The sequence below is a fragment of the Hemicordylus capensis genome, chromosome 1 (genome assembly GCF_027244095.1).
Source record: "Hemicordylus capensis ecotype Gifberg chromosome 1, rHemCap1.1.pri, whole genome shotgun sequence".
NCBI lineage: Eukaryota > Metazoa > Chordata > Lepidosauria > Squamata > Cordylidae > Hemicordylus > Hemicordylus capensis.
In genome coordinates, this window is record NC_069657.1 from 210,078,039 (window position 1) to 210,102,826 (window position 24,788).

Genomic DNA, 24,788 nt, shown 5'->3' on the forward strand with positions numbered 1-24,788 from the left:
TAACCAAAATTTCAACATTGTACAGCACTTAATTTGTTTTAAAAGAGTAATTCAGCTCATATTGCTTTTGTATTCTCTCTCTCTCTCTCTCTCTCTCCCTCACACACACTTTTTTAAGATTTTGTATTTTCAAAAAGTGTTTTCTTAATGTCTGTCCCTGTAGCAATTAGATTGATTTGAATATCTGTTATTCTGAATTCTATTTCTTTATTTGTACAATTTCTACCCTGCCACATGGCTCAGTAGAATGCACTATGTAATATAGTTATATTGGTTGTTATAATTCAAAAGTATTTAATAGGGATTTGTAAATCGATTTGTGGCCAAATTGATTTGACTCAAATCTGGGTGATTCATGATTCAACCTCGAATCAAATTTCCCTTGAGGATGCTTAACAGATTCGAGGTAGAATTGAATCACTCTCGATTCAAGCTTAAATCAATTTGGTGATTCGAGCCTCTATTTTGTCCCCACCAATCTCCATTTTGTCCGCTCTGAGTTTCCGCCATCACTGCCAGGGGGTGAATTTTTATGTGTGGCTTCTCGGTTGTGAAATGACTTCTTCATAGGAAATCCCTGTGAAGAAGTTATTTCACATCCAAGAATCCAGACACATTGTAGATTCTCAGTTGTGAAATAACTTCATCATAGGGAGTCCCTATGAAGAAATTATTTCACAATCAAAAATCCACAACCCATAAACATTCCTAAAAATTTACCCCTTTGCCCAATTCCTTGGGGGGGTGGGTGTCGGGTGGCAGTTGGCACCCATGGGGCTCTGCCACCCAACCTGCTTTGGTGTCCCCTAGCCCTTAAAAATTTGGCCAAATCAATTCAAATTTAATCAAATTTGAATTGAATTGGCCCAGATTTGAGAGTAGCAGTTTTGAGCTCAAATTAAATCAAGCTGATCCAATTCCACCTCAAATCAAATTGCAAAAATTGATTCGTGCTCATCCCTAGTATTTAGCAGACTTTAGAGTAGCTGAGCTTAAGAACCAGAATGAGAAGATAGCAAAGTACATATTTTAGTACAGTGCTTGCTAGGAGGAAGACAGGAGCGTTGTCTTGGGCGCCCACACATAAGACTGGTATAGATCTTCCACCTCCTGTGCTGGACATCAGACCACTGATAGAAAAATTGTCTCTGGCTCTACTTGGACTGGCTAGTGGCTAAGCTGTTTCTTGGGGATCTATAGCCCTTTTCTTGTTTTCATGTAGGATGAAATGAAAGCACATGGGATGCCATTGTGGTTGCAGACTCCTCCCCTGATTTATGAATGTTCATTAGTGCCCATGGACATTTTCAGCTATATTTGTGGGGGGCTCTCCACATTACTGAGAATCCTGCCAATACGATACAGCTTCCCTCCCTGATAAATGTGTTCATTTTATCCTAGATGAAATATATCTAGGATATATATTTTTGCTAGACAAGTGTGATTAAAAAAAAATACAACTGAAATGGAGCATGTTGACAATTTTCATTTTCAAAGAGAGAAATTTGGTGCCACTTCATACATCCTACCAAAATGGTGAGAGAGGAAGCATGAGTGGCTTACACTTACACTCTCCAAAGTTTGAGATCTTGAGTACAGCAGGAAGGGAGTTGTGCCTTCATTCCTTACATTGGGAGAATGCACAGTCTCCTCCATGAGAGATATATGGATCTCTCCCTGTACTGCTCTTGCATAACATTCAGGAGTAAGAAGATTCATGAGTCACTCACACTTCCCTCTCACTGGTAAGAGTCTGAAGAGAGCCTGAGAAGATTAATTAAAAGCATATCTAAAAGAATTTTTAAAAAGTATTTTCTTTTTACCTTTCACAGAAACATACAGGTGAATGGGGCAGAACAGTTTTCGAGTACAGAACACGCAAGCCAATGAGATTGCCTGTGATAGATATTGCACCCTTTGATATCGGCGCTCCCAATCAGGAATTCGGTGTGGACATTGGCCCAGTTTGCTTCTTATAAACCAAGAAAAATGCTCATTCTGAACCCAAACAAATTCACACTCCATCTTTGCTCTTCTTGTTTTAACCTTGTCAACTATAAGAGTCAAATCAACTGTATCCCAATTATTTATTTTTTAAAAATCTGGAGAGAGAGAAAAGCATAAATTGACATAAAGGGTTACCATTTTCTTATTTTGCTCTTACACAAAGTACAACCAAATGCCTCTTGCTCTATTCTTTCACCACAATTTCATCTTCAAAAAATATCTCCATGGTGCTACGTTACAACTTCAACACTCAGTACAGCAAAACTGTGTAATGTTAATTGAATGTTTGCCCACCAATCAAGCACTGACGGATTCCAGCATCCAACTTTACCCTCCATTATATGATGCAGTTCATAATGCTAGAGATCCCTGTTTCAACTACCTCAACATGGCCAGAAACTGGGATGAGTTTGATGATTCACACTGAGGGAGCTAAACCAAAATATGTCGGAACCAATGAATACATCTGGTCAAATTTTCTGTTTCTGTGCTGATTAGTGGTGAACACAGTACAGACCGTCAAAAGAAGCAAATGCCATATTGTCAACAGACTAATATAATGTTATTGCTGGACTGCATTGCATTTTTAAGGGTGCTCCTATACTTTCCTGTCATTGCTGGTCAAGACCACTAAAATTAGGGAAGTGTAAAGATTAATGTGATGGTGCTAGTTGTGTATTTTTCACTTCTAAATCTGCAAGCCAGGTTTATTGGCTTGCAAAAGACATCAAGGCTTGACAACAATTGTAAATGTCTTTCTTTGAACATCTTGTCATTGATAGGCCGTTTCTGAGGGCTTTCCCCCCTTCACTCTGTAAAAGTCAATCAAGATGCAGAATCATGAGCTTCTTTTGTCACATTAACACACTTATAGTGTTGGAGGTAACCATCTTTGTAAGCTTTTATATGGTTGTTGGTCTTTTTCCTTACAGAGACACATAATAAAATATTGTAATAAAACACCTGATTGTCATTTTTATCCGTTGTGTTTTCCATGTCTATGTTGTGGTTAATAATAACAACAACAAAGCCTGCCAGAGAAGGTGGCTAGCCCTCCATCGATAGTAGGAACCCACTGGGCTGCTGCACAACATAAAAGGCGACCCTGACAGTTTAGTAGCGGAATAACTTTAAAATGCTTCCAGGTAGCAGCATAGTACAGTGCTCCTTCCATTGGGGCAGGAAATATACTAAAATATTTGGGAAAGTATATATTAAAATACACATTTAAATATGAAATTTTTCCATGAGAGAAGGAAAATTCAGGAACAGAGCACCATGGAAAATAAAGAAAACTGAACGTTCAGATGGAACAGAAAATCCAGATCCCAGTAGCAGTGTTCTTGCCGCTCACTACTTGGTAACAGCAACAGGTCATCCTGCAACAAGCTGCTTGAGGCAAATAGCAATGAGCAACCTGGGAGGCAGCCAACACTAGTACCACCCAATCTCTTCAGTGGCCCCATCCCACGGGGCCTACCCCCGCCTCACTCGCCACCAGACTCTGGCCTACCCCTCTCCCCGCTTGCCACCAGACTCACCTCAGGTACACCACTGCTGCTTACATGTTGAGGCAGCAGGGGCTGTCCATCCAGCAACAACAGTGGCTTCATGGGCAGAATTCTCCTCAAGGCACTCCTGTGCTGCTACATCAACACCAGTTCTCTCCTCCTCTCTACCAGTCAGCACCAAACTTGTCTGCTTTGTCTCTGGACAAGTTTGGTGCTGGTTGGAAGAAGCAGCAGAAGAGAAAGGGAGAGAGTTGGTCAAGCAGTACAGCTGTGATGTGAGGAGAGGCCCACAAGTGAATTTGCCGCTGCTTGATCAGAGCTCAGTGTGAAAACAGGAAGCAGCAGCAGCACACCCCAGAAGAGGTGAGGTTTCTGATGATAGGAAAGAGGAGCAATTCCTGGGTCTGTGAGGCAGGGCATGGCAGTGGGAGGGGGGTGTCTAGAGATGGGTGAGATTATACCTGTGGTGGGGGCAGAGTGGGGTGCTCACACTTACCACCCTATGTCACTTTCATCACCTAAGACCGTCACCTCACCTGGCCCCATGAGGTACCTGCTCTTGCCCGGCAGACTATCTTCAGCCTGTAACTGGACTGGGAGTCCAAGTCCCAGAAGCTCTATTGCTATAATAGCATACCATGTGCCATTGTACTTGGAGAGATCCCCCTGGTTCTTCACAGTGAGGGTGGAGCATATCATTGTCCTTCACAGGATTTGCAATCCTAGTCCAGTCTCCAGCTGAAAAAGTCACTCTGCCACGACCTGGAGTGTCCACTGCCACTGTTGCCTTCACCCTGCCCAAAGTAAGTTTCTAGGGTGGACTTGGGGTAGGTGAAAGGGGAGATAGTGACAGGAACTTGCAGGATTTGAGTAAACACAGCCCTATCCTAAGCAGACGGCTATCATGGCCTGGATCATGAGCATTTGAGAACATGGCATGCCCCTACTTGAATGCTTCTGACACCCCTAGTTTAAAATTTCCCAGACATGCACCACACCTCATACAATAAAAGTATCTTTTGTCTCCAGCAGAGAGGAGGTTCTTGTGTGGAAAACAATGAAAGCCTTCCTTCATCAATATTCCTTTGCACTGATGAACTGATACTGCTACCAACATGGGCATTTTGAATGTGTCCATTTAAAATTCTCCCACAACCAGTTGCTCTGCTTTCCTGCTCTCACTCCCAAAAAACCACTTTGACACATGGCTGAATTCACATGTCCTAAGAAAAGAATCAGCTGGCCTGTTGCCATAACTATTAGGGCTGAACATCTAATACTTGATGCTCAGCCCTAATGGTTATGACATCAGGCCACCTGATTCTTCCATGTTCGCAGCATGTTGCATCATATTGCATTGGAGGCTTGGAACATTATTTTCATGTTTTTCTCTATTGTTATGTCCCATCCCAAACTTGTTTATCTTTGATTCGCTGATGTGCCATATGTGTAAAACACTGAGAACAGTTATGTGACTAACATCTCTAGCTGCACAATGCTTCAGTGCCTTCTCTGACTTGCAGCTGTTCAAAGCAGGCTGCAATTGGTTCATCTGTGTCTCAGCTACCTTCTAATCACAGTGCTTCCATTCCACTGCACAAAGTACCAGCACTACCAGCACTGCTCTGTTCTCTGTCCTTAGTTCAACACATTCCCTCAAGTCTTAGTCCAGCCATTATAAGGGGCTTTGCTGCAACGACCAGGAGCTGGATGCATTCCTCAACTGCACAAAAAACTTGGCACTAATCTTTGAGGTGATAGAGGATTCTTCACATCATGGGTTCTGCACCTGTGCAGTAGCCTTTGCAGAAGGATTTTACACTTCTGTACAAAGCACTCTGTAGCTCTGCCCTTCACACGCAAGGCACGCTTGGTATTTTGGGCAGCAGAGTGCCATCTGTTCAGTTCCTTCTCGCCTGCCAATGTGTGTGCCTCACTGAAGGTTTGCTCCTCGTTCAAGCTCACTTCCTACAAGAAATAAAAGTTTGTTTGGATTTATTCATTTTTTGACTTGGACAGTTTTAAGATTTGGCCTAATGAACACTAATGAACACTCGGAAAACCATTACAAAGTATACTTCGTGTAGTGGTACTCTTCCATCTTCCGATAAACATGAGCACTGTCTACTGTGTTTAGCAAATGACCACAGTGTTTGTACTTGTAAGATCTACTTTTTCCCATTCCCAAAACACCTTTGGCTTCCCCTGCAAGGGTTATTCCAACATCTTCTCTTCCTTACATGCCTCAGAGGAAGCAGTACCACCGCTCAGACCCTGCTCACTGAGGAGATGTATGGATTACTGGAGCTCTCCTGGAACCATGGGACATGGTTATACAGTAGCTATAGACTAGAGGGGACCAGGAATCCATACTGTACACCCTCCCCAGGCTTGCCCTACAATTATGCTGAGTTCCACTTATGGAAACTTAAAAGAATGAGATCCAGCTCTGTTCCCTAGGATCAGAATCTAAGGAAGGGACATGATGCCTCTTTTAAGATCCAGCCCCCTTCCCACAACCTTCTTCAGATCAATTCCCAGTTCCCAACGTGGTTCTGCATATTCACCCTGCATCTCTGGATGTTCAGGTCATCTCCACCCCAACTGGACAGGATAAATCACTGGCTCCTGACAAGGACAAGATAGATGATGAGTATACTTATTATTATTATTTCTTGTTTACACAGTCAGACAGGTGTTATTGACTGGTTTGTTTTATCCAGACATCGAGTCCTTCCCAAGGACCTGGGATGCCAGAATTTTATTGTCAATTGTTATAGATATTGTCGCAGAATATAGGCTGTTCCCAGTAAAGCTGCTTTTTGTAATTGGCTGGTGGTGATTTCTGTGGCCCCTATGGTGTTGAGGTGCTCTTCAAGGTCTTTTGGAACTGCACCCAGGGCGCCAATGACCACTGGGATTATTTTGGTCCTTTTCTGCCACAGCCTTTCAATTTCAATTTGTAGATCTTTGTATTTGGTGATTTTTCTATTTCTTTTTCTTCTATTCTGCTATCCCCTGGTATTGCTATGTCGATTATTTTGACTTGTTTTTCTTTCTTCTCAACTACAGTTATATCTGGTGTATTGTGTGGCAGATGTTTGTCTGTTTGTAGTTAGAAGTCCCATAATATTTTTACATCTTCATTTTCTTCAACTTTTTCAGTTTTATGGTCCCACTAATGTTAGGCTACAGGTAGCTTGTATTTTTTGCAGATGTTCCAGTGTATCACCCCTGCTACTTTGTCATGCCTTTGTTTGTAGTCAGTCTGTGCAATCTTTTTACAACAGCTGATTAGGTGGTCCACTGTTTCATCTGCTTCTTTACAAAGGCAGCACTTGCTGTTTGTGGTAGATTTTTCGACTTTGGCTCTTATTGCATTTGTTCTTAGTGCCTGTTCTTGTGCAGCCAGTATTAAACCCTCTGTTTCTTTCTTCAAGTTGCCATTCTTAAGCCATTGCCAGGTCTTGGTGATGTCTGATTTTCCACTTATATTGTGCAAATATTGACCATGCAGGGGCTTATTTCTCCATTTTTCTGCTCGGTTCTTGACTTGTTCTTTCTTGTAGGCCTGCTTTGTTTCATTGGTGTTGAATAGTTTCACATTATTGACCATTTGAAGTGCATCTTCTTCACTGTCCTTGATATATTCTTCAAGGCCTCATTTCTCCTCCTCTACTGTTTGGACTTGCAGCATTCCTCTTCCACCTGAGCTGCGAGGGAGGTAGAGCCTATCGACATCACTGCGGGGGTGCAGTGCATGATTGATGGTCATTATTTTCCTGGTCTTACGATCTAGCGTCTCTAGCTCTGCCTGGGTCCAGTCTATTATTCCTGCAGTGTATCTGATAACAGATATAGCCCAGGTGTTTATGGCTTGTATGGTGTTCCCGCCATTATTTATTTATTTATTTATTTATTCATTCATTCATTCAATTTCTATACCACCCTTCCAAAAATGGCTCAGGGCAGTTTACAAAGAGAAATAATAAATAAATAAGATGGATCCCTGTCCCCAAAGGGCTCACAATCTAAAAAGAAACACAAGACAGACACCAGCAACAGTCACTGGAGGTACTGTGCTGGGGGTGGAGAGGGCCCGTTATTCTCCCCCTGCTAAATAAAGAGAATCTTCTGATTCCAATGGAGACTCTACCCTAACAGAGAATCCCTCTGATGTATCACTGGGTGAAAATATTCTAAATCTGATTTTCCCTAGGAGGAGATTAAATCTAGTATGCAAGTTCTGGAAATAGCCAAAGTTATCAGATTGGAATTAAAGTTACCAACTCCTGAAGTCAAAGATCCATTGTATGACTTCATGTCATCTTCCTCTGTCTCTCAGCTGGCAGTACTCCCTGTGCTAATAGTTCTTATCAATTCAACAAAGTCTGCTTTGGAAGCCCCTACAGCCTCTTCTTTCATGTCTAAACATCTAGAAAATGTGTATAGAGTCCAAGAAGACAATTGCTCCTTCCTTTTCAAACACCCACCTCCAAACCCCTTGTTAGTTAACTGTGCTATGGGACATACATATGGAAGAAAGCATTCAGCAGCAGTGGAAAAGGGAGGGAGGAAATTGGACACCATATGATGCAAATTCTATTCAGCTTCTTGCATTTCTGTCAAGATAGCCAATTACATGACCTGTATGGCCAAATATCTCTATTCTATCTGGATCTGAAGATAGAATCTTCAGAGAATCTGAAAGATGCACCCGAGTCTCTACGGACTAAATTCAATGAGGAGATCTGCTGAGGTCACTTGCCAAGAAGAGAATCTAACTGAAACTGAATCTCAATCAATCACAGCAACTATCTACCTAAAACACCATGCTTGGCTTCACTCCATGTCAGTCCAAATGGACATGAGAGAGAAAATAGGAGGCTTGTCCTTTGAAGGGGATGGCCTTTTTAGTCCCAAGACCAATGACACAATGGAAACAAGTTGTTCTAAAAAGAACTAATCTGCCTACTTTCCTTTCACTATCCGTACAACTGGATAAAATTTAGTCCAAATTGGTAAGACAGTTCACAAGTTAGCCCACTTGCACCTCAAATGTTTATGCATCCGCCCAGGCGCTTAATGATGATCAGGCAAGGGGAGACAGCCGCCTGGGGGGCCCACAGCTTAGGGGGCACCCAAGAGACATGTCACATGCCTCCCCTACCCAGCGCTGGCCCCAGCTTCCTTGATTAACTATATTTTTTTAAAAATGTAAAAAAAAATTTCCACCTGTATTCAGCAGCATAACTACAATCAGGCACAGCAACAGGCTATTATCTTCCACCAGAGATGTGCCTGGAAAGCTCATGGTAGGTTTTCCCCACTGCTACCCAGGACATGGTGGCCCTGGCACAGCACCATTCGCCAACTTCAGGGGACATCGCGGCCACGCGGTCACCCTCCAAACTGGCTGGCTGAGGTCCAGCTGCCCTCCAAGCCCTGAGCTGCACCCCATTTTCTGCTCCCACAATGCTCTGGGGTGCTCTCATTTGCATACCTGCCTGCCACAGCTTCCTGCTCACACAGTCCCACCCCCGGCATCTGCTTAGTGGGGCTTTCCGAGGAGTCAAGGGATTCCTTGATTGCCTTAGGCAAAAGTTTCAAAAATTTTCAGAGGCTGATCCAAATTTGCAGCCCCTCAGGGGTGAAGACAGGGAGAAAACTTCAATCCCTCACTTCCATTTCTTTTGGAGGGAAGAGGAATGACACTTCTGCAGGTAGTAAAATTGAAGGTGTGGGTTATGGGTTTAGCCGGGGAGCAGAGTTCAGCAGAATAAGAGGGGAATCCTTAAATGCTAAACGGGGCTCTCCACCCCTATCTCCCCCGTAAACCTGAGCTCCACTTTTAGATTTCATAAAGTGCAGGCAGTTGGGGCTCCTAAAACAAGCCCCACCCTTCCTCCTCTGGCTTTTTGCTTACCTCTGCCTGAGAAATTGTTCTGTAGGATTAGAAAGAAAACTTACTGTTTGACACTCGTTTACTTTGGGTTGGTCCTAAATAAACCTCATTTTGGTTTGCAGATTTTCCTTCTGCTCCTACACCAGCTCCTAAGATTTTGGAAAAGACACCCCCCCCATCCCCCCCCCTTTTTTAAAGTGAAGATTGGCAATATACAGACATGCCCCGTTGCCACAGAAGATTGTTTTAACAGGAATTGTAACGCAGGCAGGACTATGTGGAGACAACCCAAAGTAATTGAGTGACATCCATAAAGCCATTAAAAAGGAAAGGAAAGGTTGTGGTCGAGTTGGTGTCCACTCCTGGCAACCCAGAGCCATGTGGTTTCCTTGGTAGAATGCAGGAGGGGTTTACCATTGCCTCCCCCATGCAGTATGAGATGATGCCTTTCAGCATCTTCCTATATCGCTGCTGCCCGACGGTGGGGGGGGGGGGGCATTTAAGAATCTTGTCTCAGGGCCCACTCCAACCTAGTTACGCCCCTGCATCCGCCATCTTGAATTGGGGTGGATTACATCATCACAAACTATGCTAATGAGGTGTCCCTGTGTGCCACTCACTACAACTGAACCAAATGTGGTTCCAGCTGGTTAGATGGTCCACAAGTTAGCCCACTTGCACCTCAAACATTTAAGTGTCTGCCATCTCAAATTGGGGTGGATGACACAAACTATGCCATTGAGGCATCCCTATGTTTTCCTACAGCTGTAGCAAATTTTTGTTCAAATCAGGCTGTTCACAATTTAGCCCACTTGCACCTCAAATATTTCTGCATCTGCCATCTTGAATCAGGGTAGATGACATCATCACAAATTATGCCAGTGAGATGCCCCTGTGTGTCACTCACTAAAACTGTACTAAATTTAGTTGAAATTGGTTAGACGATCCACCAGTTAGCCCACTTGTGCCTCAACGTTCACATGTCCACAATTGTGAATCGGGATGGATGACATCCTCACAAACTGTGCCGTTGAGATGTCCATAACTGTACCAGATTTGTTTCATATTGGTCCAGGTATTGAGAAGGTGATGGTGGGGGACATACACACACATGGAATGTCGGGTGATATACGCTTACAGGAAAGTAGGCTAAAAATGGAAACATCTACAGTAAATATACAGCAAACACATTCACAAATTCTTCCACCTCACAATCCTACAACCAAGGGTTTAAAAGATCTGCAAGACCAGGATTCCAATACAACAAATCAGACCTACCCTCAACTCCTGCCTGTAGGCTTCCAGCGGCATCTGGTGGGCCACTGTGTGAAACAGGATGCTGGACTAGATGGGCCTGGGGCTTGATCCAGCAGGGCTGTTCTTATGCATCTTCATAGAGATTCATGGAGTGAGAGTGAGAGTGAGAGAGAGAGAGTGTGTGTGTGTGTGTGTGTGTGAGAGAGAGAGAGAGAGAGAGAGAGAGAGAGAGAGAGAGAGAGAGAGAGAGAGAGAGAGAAATAAGAGGTTGATATTGGAGGAATGCTTGTAAACTGCAAGCCCTTTTACTATTATATATACCTGGGGTGCACCCTGAGATTTCCAGACATGCCTGTTTAATTTGTGTACCTCAAGCTAGCAAGCAGGTAAGTATGTCTCCAGAGAAGCCAAAGCTTTTCCTTGGAAAAGAAATGAAAAACTGCAAGGAAATGATGAAAAATATTTTTGGCACAACATTCTCTCACTCGTACACTTGTGCACACAGAATCATTTTTTAAAACATATATACCACTAATGTCTTTCATATTTGCCCATTCTCTCTCTCTTTCTCTCTCTCTCTCTCGCTCTCTCTCTCTCTCACACACACACACACACACCCCAAAGTTTTCCATGGGAAACTGAGTCCCAGATTTTCCCCCAAGTTTTTTTTGGGGGGGGGGCGGTAAACTGAACCTAGTTGCTAAGGAATTTTGTTTGTTTAATGGGGAGCAGAGAACATAAGTATTTGGGTTGTACCCTGTTCTTTTTCATGAGGGCAGGGCTCCAAAAAAATCTATCATCTCCTTTAACTGAAGATTTGTCCAACTCTTCCTCAGCATCACAAAGGAAGCAGGGGAGTATCAGGCAGCACCCTTCCCTCTTCTCCACTGGACCAGGTATATTTAGTTTCAGTGGTAGAGCTAAGTCCAGTAGGGAGTAGGGAGGGTAAGAGCATGAGGCTGAAGGACTCAGGAAAGCCTTTTTCTGAGTTGGCTACTTTGAGACAGGATACTAATGAGCAGAGAAGGGACAGAAAAATTTAGTAAGTCCAACTGCTATTCCAATTACTCAGTACGTAGGATGGTGCCTATCCATGCTGTGCTTCAAGTCATAATGTTCATAGATGACTTTACTCTTACATTGCTTTATTCTTTCTCTGTCTTGAATCACATACATGCCTGAGATTCAAGACCTACAAAAAAGGGTCTTTAGCCTCCCCTGATTAAAGAACAGAGAAAGTAGCAAGAGACAGAAAACCTGTAGAAGAGAGGGGGAGGGATTTACATCTGCAGGACATTCAGAAAAGCTTTTATTGGTGACTGGGAGATCAGACTACTTTTGCAATTTCAGCTCATATGTAGGGAGAGAAGGGATTGATGCAGTTTTGGCTGGTGGTTCCTGGAACTGGGGCGGCGGGGGGAAGTGCTAGTCAGGGAAGGTGCTGGGTGGAGCCACAGGTAGTGAGAGGTGGAGCCAATTGTGGGCAGCTGCAGAGGTGGAGCCCGTACAAGGTGGATGCCTTAGCAATTACTGGCAAAGTATAGATTTGTAGCTAACAACTGGGATCAAAATAGAAACACACAAGCACACAAATCTCAATTTCTCACCAGAAGAGATACCGAGTAATATGGAAAACATCAGTTGCTTCATAGTGCTTAACAGGACTACAGCAGTGTGTAGATTTGTATCTAACACAGCAGGACCATAACACAAGCACAAAAAGAATTTTACAAGCCACAAGTGAAGCACAGACCAGGTACAAAAGGCTGCTTCTGTGGTGAGTAAATGTAGTCTGAAGTCACCAGGGCAGCTCTGTCTGCCTGATTATTTCACTAATAATAATAAACAACAATAAGAAAGAACTCTGAGGCAGAGTGGTACAGTGGTTAGTGTGCTGGACTAGACTGGGGAAATCCAAATTTTTCCTCTGGCTTTGTACAGTCTGGACCTGGAATCTTGGTTCAGTCTGGGAGACTCATAATGGCAAAATGGCCTGAAAGGGCCCAACAATCGTTTGTTTGGTTTGTAAGCTTCTGCTTTGATCTTCTGCTTCACTATGTGTTGCTTTTGAAGTAGTCAGAGATATCCTGCTCTGTCCCTCTTCTAACAATGCTAGTCTGGGACTGCTACTCCAATCCTCAGATTGGCACATACAGTAGTGAGCTTCATGCACTTTCATGTGTACATGAACTTCTGCAAATTCACTCGTAGAAAAAAGAATTGGTGGTGTGCGTGCAGCTCAAAAGGTAGTCTAAGTTTCAAAAATGCAGGATTGTACAGCACATGCATGATCTTCTCGAATTGCTATGTCATGTAGCTCACAGATTGCCTTGTGATTAGGAAAATAAGAGCAAGCATGATTTAGATTAAATCAAATTTAATTTGCATTTAATTTGTTGCAAATTAAAATGACTACCGTAATAACATACTGTGAACATGGTAAGGAATACAGAGTAGTTCAGAGAAGCTAACTTCTGCTTTGGATGGTGCAGGGCTGGAACCTGCAGGGCTGACTAATATAAAAACTCTCTTAGAAACTTGAGGTCTCATTTTGCAGCATATTCAAATGCTGCTAATTATGTTAGCTAAGAAGAACTTTCTCTAGAGGTCCCTATCTCACTATGAACCTACCCTCTCTTCAGACTTTGCATCACACATGCTTCTGTATTCACCATGTTTGAGTATTCAGATTAGTACACTAGTCACTTTAGAAGCTCTGAAATCTAATTCTGCTTCCTTCCATGGTGAGACTTGCTACTAGTTACAGAGTAATATGCAGAGAGTGGGCTAGAGCATTGAACATGGCCAATTGAAAGCTAAACAAAGTCAAAGTGCAGATATTTATGGTTTCTCTATACTGAACGTTTTCTCAGATGTTGCTTCATTTGAAGTTATTGTAACTTCCTGTGGCTATTTATATAGAATCTGTGAAACCTTCCCTCTTATCCATGGTGATATTGCACATTTGTGACATGAAACTGAAAAAGCAAACATGCTATTTTCACAAGGATATTGTTTTCCAAAACATACCTCATACTAATTTGGATCTTGGCATTATTTAGCATGGTTACCAGACAGGCTGTTTTTCGGAGTAGCACAGGAAGCACCTCTCTATGTGCATGGGATTGTGGGAGTCACAGTCTCCATTTTGGATGTTTCAGTTCATGGGCTCATGAACTTTTCACTTGCCTTGGTTTAGCAAGATGCACAGCTGGTTGCTCAGCATGAGTACAGTGTGGGGTAATGCACCCCAATGTTAGAACAACAAAAACCAACTGGCCCACCCCACTACTTGGCAAGGACTTGGGAAAATGAGCACATCAAAACTGGAGATGTATAATATTATACCCCTAAAGGTGCCCTGCTCTTCAGATATGCAATCCAGTACAACTCCATTCAATCCAAGTAACACAATTTTCATAACTTCCCCTTGTGATTGTTGGCCAAGATTCACTCAGCTAGATTACACTCAAGTAGTAATACACTCCTTTTTCATTTATGGAATCTGCCAAGTTCAGGGTGTGCAGAATGGCTTGGAAACTGCCCCAGGGCACAATTCAAAGTATATGCACTTCTGCCCAAAGCACATGGCCTGAGAGTCTTTCCATCAGAGTCTTTCCCTCTCAGAATCTGTTTGTATTTACTATCCATGGACTCTCAAAGTGAGCAGCAGCTTTTGCTCCTCACCGCTTTTCTTCCCCGTCTCTTTACTCTCCCCAAAAGGGAGTTCATTGCAAGTGCAATGAATGCACTACCGGACCACGGATAGGTAAACTAACCTCTTGCCTCTCTGAGAAGCCTCCTCGCTGCCTTCCTTTCCTCCCCATCCCCTCCTTCAAGCACTTTTCACGGCAAGCCGTAAGCCATGCTCTAATCTAAGCACCTTAGCCAAGCCAATCTACCTACAATTTGGACTTTAAGCATGATTCTCACCCGGAATATTGATTAAGATTTATTGCCTTGCCTTAATAACCTTTGCCTTCCTGTACCCCATTTTACTGTCAATAAAACGTTTGAGCTGTATTTCTGTTTCATTGTCCTTTTCCAAAATGCAATACCACGTTATGGTTTTGCGTTTTGGAAAATTCCCCATGTTATGCCAACAGCATAATTGGAGTGTCTAGCTAGCCACTAGCCAGCACTCCAGGGCAGTTCTGATAACAACATTGTTCCATATTAAAATGAATGGGGTACATGCAGTTCCCCACTGCAAAGCAGGTTTTCCAGTAGGGAAGTTTTTGTGTTCTGGTAATTAGGGCTTGCTTTGCACTTGAGCCTTTAAAGTGTGCATGCATGCATATGGCTACTATAAGTACTGCTCAATGGAGACCCTTTTGCACTCCAGTCATTAGGACTTGCTTTGCAATAGGAAGCTGCTTGTGCTCCAGCAAACAGAGTTTGCTTTACATATGCTGTAAAGAATTTGGCCCTCAGAACTGGGATGAATTGTACCGCATTTGAGAAGGATGGATGGATGAATGAATAAATAAATCACTTTGTTTTAAGTGTTCTGCAACTCCATGCTCCAGGTAAGGCTCAGCCGTAATGAAGTCAAGTGCCTTGTAGTATATGATCCACTGCCTGTCCCCCTAACATTGTTTAAGATTGCAGTTTGTACTATGATGGCAGATATTGGGGTATTGCCAACTTCTATCGCATTTCATGGGAAACTGAAAGTACTATGCATTTACTGTGATAGGGTCAAAGAGATCCCAGAAAATGCTTTTGTAATAATATAATCAGTCTTTATGTCTATAGATGCTTAGAACAGAACTTGTTCTAAAGGTTCTTTCCATTATGTGTGGGAAAATTAGTACAGAGGCTGAACATACAATATAACCAAATGAACCTTCAAATATTTCAGACTGTAGAGTGTGTGTGTGTGTGTGTGTGTTTATATATTCACTTTGAACCTTCCACTCTTCAGTTATCTTTTAGTACTACAGGAAAGGCCTATATGTTCACTATGATATCCCATGTAATTTAAACTGACACACTGATTTCATCAAAATATTTTATTCAGCAACAATTAAAAATATTGAATGTCCAGAATTCCAAAGCCATAGTTGTCAAATTCTGAATTTCCAGATTTGTATTCAGTGGCAGTCATTCAGTTAATTTGCCTTTAATCTTTTAAGTATTATCTTAAAAATATCACTCAAAATTCCCTGTATAATTTAATTGAGAAAATACTTTGGGTGCTACATTTTTTTAAAATCACAAATAGCATGGCACATTCACAATCACTCATACACACTCACACTCACAGAGATACAACACAATCTTGTTTTTTCTCCTGCAAATATTGTTAGGACTCTAAACAAAGGAAGCCACTACTCAACAAGAAACTTGTATTTAATTAAATGCTTTGCAAAGATACATGAATAAAGCTATGTGTATGGCTTTTCTTTCTTTTTGTGTTTATTTTTAAAAGAAACAAGAGAGAACAGTTCTTCAATAACGAAAGACCCTAGAAGTAGGTTTGTATCCACATGCTGTATGGAAAAAAGATATGCTGATGTATACAGTATTCTGTATATGGTATAACCATAAGAAAAAACGCATTGCATAACATTTTTTCCAAGTACCAGAAATCTAAAATCTAAATTCTATCAAAGAGAAGGTGATGGCAACCATCTTTATTTTTTCAGGAATCTACAGAAATTATTTTAGCACCATTGCTTTTTTAAAAACATTGTTTAAGAAAATATTTTATTGCCCTGCCTATCTCCATTCTTGGAATTATAACAGAAGCATAGCACCTTTTTTGTATCTAGAACAAACACTAGTTTCTTAAATGCATCCCAGCTTCGAGAGATGAGGTAGCTCATGCTAAGAAGTGATGGACCATTTGTCTGCCCTGATAAATCAAGGCAGCTAAGTCAGTTTCTGGTGATGCATGACCGGTTGTTGAATGAAAGCTTTATCTCAGCAACAGTGAGTCTCTAATCTTTATATTAAGGCTTGGTTTAGATTAATACATGGGAATAAATGACAACACACATAAACTGGACAATACTCTTGAGGTGGAAGGGAGAGCTTGATGCCACTGAAGTGAATCAGGAGTTTTGACTTTACAATGCAACAAAATTTTACCCATTGCCTATAACATTTAAAAGGTAACTGCTCATTACACAGACTACCAAAAAAAGACCCCAAACCCCTATTAGTATTGAATTTGAGAATTACTTTGGAACAACACATGATTAAGTCACTGATTTATTATCAGTCATTAGAGTTATGCATTTAGCTAAGTACCTAGGAATGGCTTGCATGGCCCTATATGAGATACTTAAATTAGAATGGTAGCACTATAAAGAGTCCAACCCCATCTACTTCAGTCCTCTGCACTGAGACCAGTTCTCACATTTCATTGATCAGTCCATATGATCTGGAAGACACGTATGCTATAAGCACACTGCATGGTAGTCCACATAATGTGGCCAAGGTCCAAAGAAGGGATAAGCATGGACAACCTGCAAGCTGTGTACATAGTGGGAACTTCGTTAGGCAGTGGGATTTGCTGCAGCAAAATCAGCAAAGGGATAAACCCTTTTAAAAGCAGCTCGCTTCCTTGGCCAAGGGCACTGATGCAATGAAATGAGGAGGGAGGCCTTCTGCTGAATGTGGCGCTTGCCCCCTATGCACAGATATCCCTGCTCTGAATCCTGACCCAGGGGTCAAATATGCAAAAAAGGGAGATACAGTATTCCACATACCCAAATTTACCAAAGTATCTCAAATAGTCAAAAGAATATAGCTAAAACCTCCCCCAAAGTAAGTAGCTCTTGGGGTTGATGATTCTGGCATCATTTTCCCCAACTCACTTCATGCAAGGAAGTGGAGAGAAAAAGGCAGAAGAAGTGAGCTGTGATGTTATTGCGGTCAGAAATTAGTGGCTGATCAGCATTCAAGGAGCTTTGCCAGTGGTGTACCTAAGGTTTGCACATATAACCTTTCGGAAATGGTAATGGCCTTTGTCATGTTCCACACTATTCCTGAAGGCACAATAGGGAAAATAATATGAGATGTGCACAGAAAACACACAAGCATTTTGGGACAGTTAGGGGAAGGCCCATTAGGCTGGTCTTGCATCTGTGTGTGAAATAGGCCTGGCAAAAGTGTGTGAGAGAAAATGAAACACTGAATGAAATGTCAGTTTGGCTGGGGGCAGGGAGCTCACGTAGGGGCAGGAGGAGTTGCGTGGCAAACTAAAGAGAAAGCTAAGTAGAAAAAGGTCCCAGTGTAGAGAATTTTAAGGTGTAGGCCACCCAGAGGCAGAGTGACCGAAGAAAGCAAACAGTGTATGAAATGGGGTGAAAAACAGGGAAGTGAGAACATGAGGAATGGTGAGGCATACAACTGAATGGCCCAAGGAGAAAGTGGGGCATAGGGGAAGTCATGGCTGGAATGACATTGTGTGCTCTTAGCAAGAAGGACATGGAAAGGCCAGAAAGCTTTGGAAAGTTGAGAACTTTGGGCCTAGCAGCCGTAAGTGTCCAAGGTCTTGACCAGGGCTGCACAACTTCAGCTTTCCTGCTGTTGTTGGACTACAACTCCCATCATCCCCAGACACTGTGGCCAATAATCAGGGGTGGTGGGATTTGCAGTCCAACAGCAGCTAGAGGGCTGGAGTTGTGCAGCTCTGATCTAAACCCTGAGAGGGCTCCTGTACTTTCAGGAGCTTTATAGAGGTGAGAAGTCTGCCGGGCGTGACCTTCCTTGGAGCATTGTGGCCTGGCAAAATGGGGTTGGGCAAGGGTCAAAAGGTGGGGCAAGGATGAATCTCACATATTAATTTGAATTAACCAACTAGCTCTTTGGCTTCAGGCTTCTAATGCCAGTTCAGGACATATTCTATGATGCTCCACTGGTAGAGTGGAGTTTGAGTTGGTGCAACCAGTTTTAGGATTGGGCAATTAAAAGTATTACATAGATCCATCTGTTTAGAATATATGCATCAAATGAATTGCACTCATATGAGCTGAGCAAAAACCTAAAATAAAAACTTTATCATTATCTTCATTTATCATTAGGAAACATACATTAGTAACTTTTGCATCAAAGGGTGGTCATTTGTCCTTTTAAAATCATATTTCTTTATTAAAATGTTAACCCGGGACAACTAGACTGAAGATTTGAAAGTGAAATAAATATTCTAGCAAAGGCCAGGGAAATAAAGAGAACGGTTATATACAATGCTGATCACAACATCAGTCATTTCTTCAAGAGTCTCAGGATTAACTTCACTCAGTTTTTGTGTTTTGCTGCTGTTTCTGTTGCTCCCGATGCTTGTGAATTGGTACAATTTCCCCTTTATTTATTTATTTTTAACCCTCCCTTTTTTCTTTTCTTTCCTTTCTTTTCTTTTCTTTATTTCTTTTACACAAAACAGACTGGCCCAATCTCTATTCCAAACTCTTGGTCTGCACTTCCAATGTCCACTGGAGCAATATCAACAATAGGTAAGCGTGCCACATTCTGTGTTTTGTATTCAAAGACTGTGCTGCCCACATTCCCGCTGCGTTTCTGGAAGAACAAAAAAGGGAGAGAGAGAGAGAAAATGGCTCAAGGTTATTGGTCAAATTCTTCACATACCAAGAGAGGGACTAGGCACAGCTAATAAGTATGTCACAGTCCAAATCTGTTACATGTACCAGCTCCAGCTGCCCATGATTAATCCTGGTGCTCAGAATACCACTGATTTGGTGGGGAAAGGAGAGGGGAGGAACAAAAAAGCCCCCTGATCTTCTCCTGATCAACAGTATTTAGAGGATATAACCAGGGCTATGTGAACATTGCCATAAATAGTTTATCAGGCAGGAAAAATATTTATTTATTATATTTCTATACCACCCAACCCAATCTGAATGGGTCCTCTAAAAACAGATTAACTTTGAGATCTTTTAAATGCCTGAAATCAATCCATTTTAAAGAGTGCCCATTCTGAATTGACGCACCTCTAGGTCAGCACCAAGCCCTTATTAAGTCTAGCACTGTCAGCAGGATGGAACCATCTCCAGCCAACCCTTTCCCCAATCCATATCACTTACAGAGGCAGAGAGTCCCATCTACCCCAAGAATGGTGCTGAGAATTGGAAGTCACAAAAAATTTAGTTCCATGATGTCAAAGCACTGGCATAAATGGTACATCTTTAGTATTTGGGAGTCATGGGATGACTTTGGTATTTGAGAGTCCTATATCTTTAGTATTTGGGAGTCCCATGATGCTCAAGCAATGACATGTCGTGCATGCACAGCAGCATCTAAGACCTCATTAGGAGGCCCAGCATTCTAAGAGGATAGATAGGGCCTTCTCTACCCCCATTCCACCACCTTCATTAAGAAGTGATAATTAGGGAGGTCCCACCCATGCCAAGCTAAAATTGCTTCAGCTCTGCTTAGAAGTCTACCACCTTTGTGCAAATTCCAAAGTGGATCCAGTTATAGTGGACCTCCCCAAATTCAAGAGGCAGCTCCAGCTTCATCCAACAACCATCCCATCACTATTCCCCATCCAGCTAGGGATACAAGCACAGAAGCCTGCTTCTGCTGCACATGGCCTCTAACTGGACTGTAGCACATACATGTACCAATACATAAAAATACTTCACAATGATAATTTAGAACTGTGCAAAAGGAATTTAAGGGGCTAAAATTCCTAGTGGTGGGGTATGATGATCAATTGATATGATGTGGTGCAGGCTGTATCACTGTACCTGCACTGTAAAAATTAAAAACTGTGGAGCCCCACCCCGAGCTCTGCAGTTGCCATTCAGCTAAAATAACCAGGTGTGCCCAGAGCCTCCCCAACTCAGGTGTTGTTTTGTGATTGGTGGCTAGGAATTGCAGCATATTTAACGGACTGTGACTCCGCCGTTTCCTGCCACCCCCCTGCACTGCTGCAAATTCTTCTCATATAAAACTCAGCATTGTGGAGATGTTTTTCATACGGAGAGAAACCTAAAGGCAGATAATATGGTAGTATGCTCATGATGAAGTCATGGCTGAAAAGACATTTAACTTACAGAGCAGCTGTCATGAAGAACAGTGTATCTAAATCGGCTGTTTCCTTCAGCTTTGATCTCAAGGTCATTGGCTCCCTTTAGGACCACAGCCTTCTTCAAGTTCTTGGCTTGGTCATCCATGTATCCTATGCTGTTCTTGCAGTGATAGGTGATATTTTGAGAGGCTTCTTTGGACAGTAGGCGTAGGAAAGTCATTTGAGTGATGGCGGTACTGGGTGACTGACTAGCACCATAGGAAAACTGCAACAAAAGGGATGAAGAAGCATATATGTACACTATCCAGCAACATGGTCTTTCTAAAAGTTATATGCTATTCAAGCACATAAAGTCCAACTGATGGATAATGGCAATACTTCCCTACACATTTGGTCAACTTCTGCTTTAGAAAGAAACAAACCCACAATATTTTGTATTCAAATCAGATATACTAATAATTAAAAGAGTGCCCATTTTTCAATCGCCTATATGAAAAGCAAAAGCAAATATTTAAACCCCCTTAAGAAAATAATAAGATGAATGTTTGACCCCAAGAAACAAATGTAGTTACCTGTGAACCCCTATTCATATCAAGTCCATACCATACAGGCTTTAGGTCAGGTGACCTACTAGTCCACCATGTTTTGCGTGGAATACTAGCTGGGTTAGCAGATATACAGGTTTCACCCGTTTCCATGTTGCAGAATACTTTGATAGCATCTTCCACACAGCCTTGGTTGGGATCAATCCAATATTCTCCTGCAAAGACAGAAAAGGGATATGAATCAGCTTTCCCCAGTCCACCTTGGGTCCCAGTTAGGTTCAGTGGGAGGATATATTTACTAGGGCTGCAACTTTTAGTTCATTAAGCTGTTAGATTCATAAACTAAAACATTTTGCCCAATTAAAAACATACCCCTGATTAATAAATTAGCAATTTGTGGTGGAGAGATTTAAATCTTTTTGTTTTGTTTTGTTTTGTTTTGAATACAAGTACTTTTGAAAACTGTAGAGGGTAAAAAGAAAAAAAGGCATTCATTTCTGTAGGAGATAAAGGCATTCATTTTTGTAGGAGATAAAATAGGAAATGCCTTTTTTTAGATAATGCCTGCTGCAACGTGTCCATCACATACATACAAAGTAAGTATGCTGTTTGGCTTAGAGCAATTGGTATTTCTCATATGTTCTAGATGGGGTTCACACTTCCTCAGAAGGAACAGTTACACAGATTGGCAGTGTTTCTGGATTCACGCCTCTCCCTGGTTTCTCAGGTTGAGGCAGTGGCCAGAAGTACTTTTTATCAGCTTCAGTTGATACGCCAGCGGCGTCCGTTTCTTGAGATTCATGACCTCAGAACAGTAGTACATTGCTGGTAACCTCCAGACTTGATTACTGCAATGTACTCTATGTGGGGCTGCCTTTGTACATAGTCCAGAAACTACAATTAGTACAGAATGTGGCAGCCAGGTTGGTCTCCGGGTCAAGTCCAAGAGACCATATTACTCCTATATTACAGGAGTTACACTGGCTGCCAAAAGGTTTCCGGGCAAAATACAAAGTGCTGGTATAACCTATAAAGCCCTAAACAGCTTAGGCCCACGGTATTTAAAAGAGCAACTTCTTCTGCATGATCCCCATCGTCCACTGCATTCATCAGGGGAGGCCTGTCTGTGGCTACCTTCAAGTCATTTGGTGGCCACTCAGGGACGAGCCTTCTCATTTGTCGCTCCGAGACTTTGGAATGCGCTTCCCACTGACATAAGACTCTCCCCATCTCTAGCGGTTTTTAAAAGATCTTTGAAGACTCATCTTTTTAACCAGGCCTTTTAGCTTTTGTAATTTTAAATATTGTAAATTGTTTTTGTTTTAGGCAGCTTTTTGGAGTTTTAATTGATTTTAATGGTTTGTTTATTTATATTGTTTTATGATTGTGAACCGCCCCGAGACTTTGGTTTGGGGCGGTATAGAAATGTATTGAATGAATGAATGAATGAATATACTGATTTATTCAGAAGAAACACATGAGTGTATCATATACAAACAAGGCACTTTTCTTTAGAATCATTTTCTTCTCACATGTAAACTTATGTAGGTTTAATACACTAATACGATAAGTTTATGGGCAAAATACAAGGTGCTGGTTATAACCTATAAAGCCCTAAACAGCTTGGGTCCTGGGTATTTAAGAGAACGTCTTCTTCGTTATGAACTCCATTGCCCATCGAGATCATCAGTCCATCTGCAGTCGCCACCGGCTTGTTTGGTGGCTACTCGGGGACGGGCCTTCTCCGCTGCTGCCTAAAAGCTTTGGAACGTGCTCACTGGTGAAATAGGAGCTTCCCCATCTCTGAAAACTTTTTTAAAGTCTTTAAAGATTCACCTATTCACCCAGGCTTTTAATTAAATATTATTTTAATAGTTTTAACATTGTTTTAAAATTTAAATTGTTTTAATGTTGTAATTTTTACTATATTATTTACTTTGTTTTAAGTACTGTTTTAAGTTTTCTGTTGTCATTTATTTTAACTATTGTTTTAACGTTTTGTTTGTTTGTTTGCTTGTTGTAAACTGCCCAGAGATGTGAGTTTTGGGTGGTATAGAAATGTGTCATATAAATAAATAAATAAATAATCAATCAAAACTTTGCAATTCAGTGGCTACAATTTGTTTAACCAGATGAAAACTTTCATAATTATTATATGGCTTTTTTTTCATTCAGTTTAAAAATAGAGTAAACTTATTCTTAAAGGTTCACAATCCTATGCACAATTATTTGGAAAGTCTCATTGAACAAAGGGAGTCTTGCTTCTGGGTACACAAGCATGAGATCATGCTGTAAACATGCTGTGATTGTGGTTCAACACTTCAAGGCTATTCCTACAACCACAGGAAAGCAGGCTAAGGGAGCCCAGCCTGCTTTCCTGTGGTTGTGGGAACAGCCGGGAGCCATGCAGCTCCTGTAGCAGAGCAAATGCTACGCTAACGCTGTTTTACTGATCGTGTGCCACTGTGGCGCAGCTCCACACTACCGCAACACACAAGTAGACTCCCGACCGGGAGGCTACAAGCAGCCTCCCGGCCTCGGGGGTCTCCTCAGAATGCCCCGCGCACTCACATGGGGCATCCTGGGACTTTTGGGGGCCAGGTGGCCCCCAATCCCTGCCGTCCCTACTGGCTCTGTGGCAGAGTCGGTAGTCGTGTGGGTGGCCAATCTGGCCGCTCAGGGACGGCTCCCTGCTCGTCTGTGGGCTAAGCCTGTTATCACTGCAGAGCCCGGTCAGGCTCTCCACACTGCTTGTTTGGAAAGCCTCTTCATCTGATCAAGGATGAGACATGGAGGCTATTCACATGAGCATGCAAAACCGGGCTAAAGGAAAACCAGTCCAGTTTTGCATGCTCTTATGAACCACCGGGATCATGCCCGATCCCAGTGGTGACACGGCAGCAAACCCACCAAAGTAGCCTCCTTCTAAAATGAGGTTAAGGGAGCGAGCACTCCCTTAACTTCATTTTTTAAATTGTGTGTCAGCTGTGGCTGCTTGCACTCGGTGGGGCGGGGGGGGGGATCCTAGTAATGCACCACACACTTGTGCAATGCATTATTGGGGCTCGGGGGGGAGGTTGACACACGGCGGCACATCCTGGCACCCCAACCCAGAAGCTGCAGCAGGAACCGCTGTTTGTCTGGGAGGTTGATCCACCTGCCCAGGTACTGACAACCAATCATCTGCAGGGAAGGTAAGAAGATTATAAGAAGATAAGATCGTGAGAAGAGCCCTATGGTGGTGAAGTTGGAATGGACAGATCATCTTTGGTATGGCAAAGGTGAAGGGAATCCGAAGAGTACTTGGCAGTCTCTAGAAGGAAGGAGGGACATTCTGAAAACAAAAATCTAAGAAGTCCTTAATAAAACCTCAACTTCTTTATTCGTGATGTCTAACATTTCAGACTCGGCCATTTAAACCATGCTTATAACAAGTTGCCTTTTTCAGGGGTTTTCCAGATATACAGCTTAAAGTGTATTTCATGTTATTTATTAATACTTATCACCTGATCCACTGTGAAGGCTCAGGACAGGTAAAGATAGAGTTGGCCTAAATGTAT

General features: G+C 42.3%; 2 protein-coding genes and 1 long non-coding RNA gene across 3 annotated transcripts in view; 1 reads left to right on the plus strand and 2 right to left on the minus strand.

The window, feature by feature from the left end:
• The window catches only part of COL3A1 (collagen type III alpha 1 chain), a 114,667-nt gene extending 111,698 nt beyond the window's left edge, over positions 1-2,969 (plus strand). Inside the window, exon 51 of the mRNA XM_053281462.1 lies at positions 1,833-2,969. Coding sequence (XP_053137437.1) covers positions 1,833-1,979 — 147 coding nt within the window. The 3' untranslated portion in view covers positions 1,980-2,969. The remainder of the gene's footprint in view (positions 1-1,832) is intronic.
• A 1,896-nt stretch (positions 2,970-4,865) lies between these two features.
• LOC128342487 (uncharacterized) lies at positions 4,866-8,798 on the minus strand. Its single transcript, XR_008315012.1, has 3 exons — positions 8,754-8,798; positions 6,086-6,146; positions 4,866-5,486 (listed from the first exon to the last, which is right to left on the minus strand). It is a non-coding gene; the product is annotated as an uncharacterized LOC128342487 (long non-coding RNA).
• A 6,882-nt stretch (positions 8,799-15,680) lies between these two features.
• Positions 15,681-24,788, minus strand: part of COL5A2 (collagen type V alpha 2 chain) — a 78,017-nt gene continuing 68,909 nt past the window's right edge. The window contains exons 46-48 of the mRNA XM_053282896.1: positions 21,256-21,443; positions 20,709-20,948; positions 15,681-19,209 (exon numbers count right to left, since the gene is read on the minus strand). Coding sequence (XP_053138871.1) covers positions 19,063-19,209; positions 20,709-20,948; positions 21,256-21,443 — 575 coding nt within the window. The 3' untranslated portion in view covers positions 15,681-19,062. The remainder of the gene's footprint in view (positions 19,210-20,708; positions 20,949-21,255; positions 21,444-24,788) is intronic.